Genomic DNA, 7,226 nt, shown 5'->3' with positions numbered 1-7,226 from the left:
TTTTGGTTTTTTCGAGACAGGGTTTCTCTGTGGCTTTGGAGCCTGTCCTGGACTAGCTCTGTAGACCAGGCTGGTCTCGAACTCACAGAGATCCACCTGTCTCTGCCTCCCGAGTGCTGGGATTAAAGGCGTGCGCCACCACCGCCCGGCTATTATTTCATTCTTTGATTCATAATTACCAACTACTTAATATAACCATACATTGATACCATCTCTTTTGGCAATAGTTTATGAACTGATGGGAAAAAGTCTGGAATTTTCTTACACACTTCTACCTGAGAAACAGAATTTCCCTAAAAAGACAAAGAAACCAAGACTTTGGGTATCTTGTTTCTAAAGAAAAATAATTAAAATTCATTTGTTGAAGATTAAAGACAATCCTAGGGACTATAGAGTTGTCTCAGTGATTAACAACAGTTACCTTGTTGTTTTTTCAAAGGTCTGGATTCAGTTCACAACACTCACAGACATAACATGGTGCACAAATATACATGGGAGCAAAACACAATTACATACATAAATAAGTCTAAAATAAAATTTAAAATTTTTATATGAGAAATGTTTGGTTTGCTCCTAACTACATAGCTTCTGTTTTGGAAAGAATGTGAGAGATCTAGCCATTTCTCTGACCCCATGTAAATACAGGCAGCTCACATCTCTAGGACCTGTATTTCCCCACTGAATGGGAGGTACGATGTTCAGACTCTTGGAGCCTACCTGACGGCATCACCTGTGATTCCTTATGTTGCATTTTTCTGGAATTTTTTGCAAGCATATTGACACATAGGTAATAGTAATAGAAGATTTATGAGAAGCATTAGGATAAGAATTAAAATTGTGAGATTACCAAGTCTGCTCACGAGCGGGCTTTTCAATTGGTACTGAACAGGTGATGTTCTAAGACATGAAGTGACCCTCAGACAAGTAACGATGAGGATATCTGTTGGAGACTAGAAAACACTGCCTTGTTCAAACCTTTCTCGTGTACCCTGAGAATAATCTGTGTGCATATTCTTGATTTTTCAAAATAAACTGAAATTACACTACTATTTCTTTTATAATATTTACTTTCAGAGTCTTAGTACATTGGGCAGTATTAGGGGCTTAATTCACCTCCACACTGAATACTTTGTTTCTTTATAGCACAGGGTATTAATATTGAGTGAGATAGGTAAGGGATTCCTGGTCCACAATGTCACAATCAAGTAAATGCTGGGAATACAGGCATGTGTCAAAAATGTCTGGTCCTTCTGCTTTTAATTTTTATCTGTCTGTCTGTTTGTTTGCTTTATGATTCTAGGCAAAGCATTTTTAAAATTTTTAAAAATCTTTTCTCATTTTACATACCTCTCCCAGTTCCCACTCCCTCCCCTTCCTCCACTAACTCCACCTTCTTCCTTCCCCCATGTACTCCTCAGGGAGGGTTAGGTTTTCATTTGAAATCAACAAAGTCTGAAACATCACTTTTTTGAGGCAGGAACAAGGCCTTCCCCTCTATATCTAGGCTGAGCAAGGTATCCCTCCAAAAGAGAAGAAAAATGTAAACCATGGGAGTACAAATAGCAAAAGTCATCCACTCTGCTCCTTCTGAAAACCATGTCGTCATACTGTGAGTGGAAATAGATTCTTTATATATGTGACAGATATCATAAAAGAGGAAAATATTGAACAGAGCAGTGCTTGACACAGTTAAGAAAATTACTTCAACATTACCTGTCCCCAAACCATAGAAACATCTTTCCTTTCCATGCTGAAGTAAGATTCCAGTGATGCAAAAATCTTGATATCAAGGCAGAAACCAGCAGTGCTTACACCTGTTAAAGGGGAGCACAGCAAAAGTCACCCCTATATAGTATACTGATGGGCCTATGTTCTTCAAACAAAGTGACAAGTTCAAAGTTTTCTTCTCTGTTTTTAGAGATCTCAGCTTACGCATCCTTCCCTGATCAGCGTATCCCAGGAAGGCCACTGACGCCCAGTGCACAGACCAGAGCACAGTATAACAGTGTGTGGTAAAGCACATTGGCAGGTTTTGTCTCATTCATTACTATTAGTTACAGCTCATTCTTATTTTCTTCTCATAGAGCATGAGCATCCCTATGACATTATAATGAGGAACAGCCTAAATACCTTCAATCGAAGGGAATCAAGAAATTTCACAGCTTTTCCTGCCCTGCCTGGGCTGTATGTGGAACAACCAGATATACAGGGACAATTCATCCTAAAGCCCAGAGAAGCAGCAAGAAGTCAGAAGCAGAGCAGTGAGTCCATTACCTTCCTTCATGTGTCCTTTCTCAGTTCCAATTTCTATCCTGCAAAAAAAAATCAATACAGTGTGTCATTTCTTGGTTCAAAAGGGGGCACTGTCGAGAACAAAAACAAAAGTTACTATATGTATATATGCATAAACACACATGGAAATGAACACACACACTCACTCAGTCACACATCCTACTACATCTGTATAAATTTACTTGTAATTTTGGTCTGAGTATTTGGTATTGGATATCCAACCTATATGGTATGCTGGGGAAGACTGCTAATTTTGTATTTTGTTATGTGAGCCCTTTGTTTACATTGAATGCATTTGTTGTAACTAACCTATTTAAGATTTCATTGTGGTCCAATATTATAATAAAAGCAATCTCAGAAGAGAAAAGGGAACTTTGATTTCAGCTTTGAATTAATACTATAGGGGCAAAGACCCAGAGTCTGGCTGACAAACGTAGTCATGCACACTTTCCTATGAGGGCATATGCTAATGACAAAAGAAATTTGACAGTGGGTCTTCCAAAAGTTTAACAAGAAAGCTAAGAATGGGGAGAGACACACTATGACATTTGAGAATAATGGAACACTGTTAGATCTGAACACCAGGACCGTGACTATGAATAAGAATGTGACCACGGAAGCATCTGACTGTACGTAACACAGGTGCTTGTTCCACTGGGCATCAAGAATCTCATGGTGTAATGTGGGGTCAGACAGCATTGAGTTGTGAGATTCCCACTAGAGAACACCCAGTTCAAGTCTCTAAGATTAACAACAGCATAGACTATAGGGAAGAAGAACACACACAATGACAGAATGGGTAGCCAATTTTAGAATGTGGGGTATTCTATATTACAAATGATTATTGCTTTGATTGTATACATTACACAGGACCATTGTGCATTTGGAAATCAGTAACAAAGGCTGCATATATTAAAGTAACCCATGTAATGATATCATCTCCTCTTTAGATACAGAGGAGCCAAGAGCTACGAAAAGACAGCCTTTCATATCTCGATGGTTCCACAGGGGCTCTGTGCTTCACCAGGACCAATTGTGCACAGCCCTGCCAGTTGCTAAGACAGGAAAACTCTTTGGAAATGATCTGACTGCCATTTGTGAGGATGGCAATCTGCCCACAGCAATTCTGGTAGGTCTCACATGGTCCTTCTCTGGCTGTCCTAAGGACAAAATCCTGCTTCTCCAAAATACCAAATACTTCTCCAAAATATTTCGAGTCTTTCCTCAAGTGGAGAAACAAGTGTGCATCAAATCATTGGCTTAAGATTAGGAAGGTAAGGGGCTGGAGAGATGGCTCAGTGGTTAAGAGCATTGCCTGCTCTTCCAAAGGTCCTGAGTTCAATTCCCGGCAACCACATGGTGGCTCACAACCATCTGTAAATAAGGTCTGGTGCCTTCTGGCCTGCAGACATACACACAAACAGACTATTGTATACATAATAAATAAATAAATATTAAAAAAATAATAAAAAAAAAGATTAGGAAGGTAAGAGGGTGCTATTCACCAGGAACTGTGTATTGGATAAGTTGCAGAAATCACTTTTCCGTTGTGGAAAATCTGATATAAGTAAATAAATAATGCCTTAACATTAAGGTGGGTTGGGTGCCACAGATGATAGAAGCAACAAATCCAGTTCAAGTCCTCTCCACCCATGCCAGGTCGTGCACTGCACCTGTGCACACCATTGGCCTGGTTCTCAAGAAGAAGGAATTCATGCTCTGTGCTGCAGATAGAGTGACAAGTGCTTCCCTTTCTTCCTCTCAGGACATCCTATCCTTTATTAGTGAAAAAGGGCCAATCACTGAAGGCATCTTCAGAACATCAGGTGATATAAGGGCATTCCGAGCCCTAAAAGAAAGACTGGATTCTGGGACAGAAGTGAACTTGAACAACGAAAGTGTCCCTGTGGTGGCATCTATCTTAAAGGTAGGGAGAGTCCTTGCGTCTGCTGCACTCAAGAATCCTCTGAATCTGTGTGAGTAGTTGCCTTCATTGTGTTTAGTCTTGAAGGACGGTAGACACAAATGATAGAAATCTGGTGGGCAAAAGGTCGCTCTGATGTTCACAACCTCAGGATCCAGCATAAACCAGTTACAGTGGACAGTAATGTAGCTAAACATCTTTAATTTGATGCCTCCGTCTTCCTCATGGGACACTTGTTTCAAAATAATAATCGTGTATTTAGTGTCATTTTATAGAAGCCCATGAGAGTCACCTTGTTGCAGGCCTAGTCAGGTATGTTTGATTTCTGAAACTTGCATTGATGCATGCAAAAATGAATGATAGAATGAACAAGATAAAACCAAAATTATGTAATTTTTTGAAAGAGAAACATTACAATAGCAAAACAATTCATACGCATGCTTATTAACAGATCCAAAATATTATATGTATATTATATATATACACATATGTGTGTGTGTATATATATATATACATATATATATCACATTAATCATCCCTATTCTATAGTATTTCTATGACCCTCATTATGGTCTGGCCACACAGTGAATATCAACAGTTCAGAAATGGCTTAAAGCAGGCAAAATAACACAGTTTAGGTATATAAAGTAGTCAGGTATTGCTTCTGTGAGGTACACAACTGAAATAGATTTGATGATATAGGAACACATATATTAAAACTCTAAATTTTCCTTTATACTACCATTTTACATCCTAAATAATTAGCCCACCCTGCTACTAAATAGGCTATCAGCACCACGTAGGAATTACCAATGAGTCATGTATGCGCAGTAGCTCAACAGCAATTTCCCTTGGTGCACTTCGGCTCAGGAATCCTCAGAGGATAAGCATGCTCTGAAAAGGGTGCATGTTCAGTGACATCAGGCAGAGATGATGCTGTCTCCTCCCAGACTGTCTACACCAGCCACGGCGTTTTCTGTTTCTAAGCACGGAGACCCGCTTGTAAGAACACGGTGAACAATGCAAACTGTCGTGATGGACTTTGTGTATCTGTTATGTACTAATGATAAAAGAGAGGGTAACTGGTACAGTTTCCTCACTAGCCTATCGCAATTACTTCAGTCCACACATGGTACATAGGACAGCTCTAAAAATACTTGATAGTTTTAGATAATTGATAACGGAATAATTCCTAATGTATAATAATAAAAGTAGCTTGGTACATTTCTTGAAAGTTAAATCCATATGAACAGTACAAACAGCAATGACTGGAAACCATCAAGGTGGTTTGAAATCTTAATTTTTCAATGACTAACATCAAGGCACCATTAGTTTTAGCTAACAAGGAATTATGCAGGTTGTTGCATTGCCGTCTAACCTGGGGTTTCCGTTTTCCTCTCCTGAGTGCAGAGATTGCAGGAGCATGGCACTGTGCTTTCCATGTATTCTCACATGTCACATGCCCAGTTTGTGACATTCTCTTGACAGTCACTATACAAAGACACACATTCCATTTCCACCACCACTTACAGGATGTTATTAGAAGCATTTTCTCTCAGGACACACAGCACATGAAAGGAAGTCTATGCTCACTCAGTCCTTCCTCATGAGCACATGGGTCCCTGCAATTAGATCACGTTTTCAGAGCCATTAGGATTAGAAGCATAAAGCCCTTGATTGTGAAGAAATGAACATAATGTGTATTTTGTCATTTAAAAATGGGATTTGAGATGAGATACTGATTTCTTGAGTGTGTGCTAGTTTTCTCTACTCAAAATCTGCTCAAAACTCAGAGGGTCTTCACGTCAGACAAGTCTCCAACTAGGGCAGGCTGGGAACTATGAACAAAGTTGAAACTGAATGGACTTTTACAGTTGAAAGTATTTTGAGTAATTTCTGTGATTTTTTTTTTATTTTCCACATATTTCCTCTTTGTCTGTAAGGAATTTCTTCAAAATATACCAGGCAGTGTGCTGACGTCTGGACTTTATGATGAATGGCTTGGTGTCCCTGACCAAGAGTGTGAAGAGAAGAAAGTAGCTGCAGCACAGAGGTAATGGTTCACTGACGGCTGGAACAACACTAACACAGTAGAAGTCATGTTTGCTTAGACACATTAGATTTTACAGCACAGAATCATTTACTAAATATATTGACTGAGAACAAATGGTTTCAATTGTTCACAATCACAGAAGAGATTTTGAAAAGAGAAGTATGATTTGGGGAGTTACAGTGGCCCATATTTAAAAAAACTCATCATTATGTGTATATATATTGTATATTTATTAATTAAATTTCTCTATTTATTTCTGACTTTGGGGAGATATTCCAAGCAATATTTATAGGACACATTCAGCTTTTCATTTGATTCTCAGAAAATCATGAATAAGATACAGATTATTACTCTGTTCCCTTTCTTCATATTTATAATTTTATGAGTACAATTTATTGTTTTAAAATAACTTATCTCCGTGTTTAGTCTTTTAGAGCAAATACCCCAACCGAATGTCTTTCTTTTGAAAACACTTTTCGGGATATTGTACAAAATTGAGCAAAACTCTGAACTCAACCATATGACATCATCAAATTTAGCTGTTTGCATCGCTCTGAGTATTCTATGCCTGCCTGGTTCCAGCAACTCGGAACTGCCAGATGTCTCCAGAAAGGTAACAAGACAAACATTTTTTGCCTATGGAAAACAAGTCTTCACAATGAGGCAAGAATACAGGAATATCCTGGGAGTCTGGGTTTTGTTCATTTGTTCATTTTTGTTTTGATATTGTTTTGTTTTTTAAATAAATGTACCCTTGATTTTCATTCTTCTGTGGGAAGAATTGTTTGTGTATCTTGAGTCAGGAGAATTTAAATGGGTATTAATATCTCAGTCCTTTGTCAATTGTGATTTAGAATATTGTTAGACTAATCCACTAAGTGCTAGTGTTCTGAAATGATAAATATATATATATATGTATATATATACATATATATATGTATATATATATATATATGT

General features: G+C 38.2%; 1 protein-coding gene across 1 annotated transcript in view; it reads left to right on the top strand.

Moving 5' to 3' along the window:
• Positions 1-7,226, top strand: part of LOC102000838 (rho GTPase-activating protein 20-like) — a 19,257-nt gene that overhangs the window by 2,531 nt on the left and 9,500 nt on the right. Inside the window, 5 exon segments of the mRNA XM_026786029.1 lie at positions 2,085-2,261; positions 3,243-3,421; positions 4,058-4,219; positions 6,160-6,269; positions 6,696-6,882. Of these exon segments, the coding sequence (XP_026641830.1) occupies positions 2,085-2,261; positions 3,243-3,421; positions 4,058-4,219; positions 6,160-6,269; positions 6,696-6,882 (815 nt within the window).

This window comes from Microtus ochrogaster, chromosome 1, assembly GCF_000317375.1.
Source record: "Microtus ochrogaster isolate Prairie Vole_2 chromosome 1, MicOch1.0, whole genome shotgun sequence".
Classification (NCBI taxonomy): domain Eukaryota; kingdom Metazoa; phylum Chordata; class Mammalia; order Rodentia; family Cricetidae; genus Microtus; species Microtus ochrogaster.
Note: the sequence above shows the minus strand (reverse complement) of the source record. Positions and strands in the feature narration are given on the sequence as shown.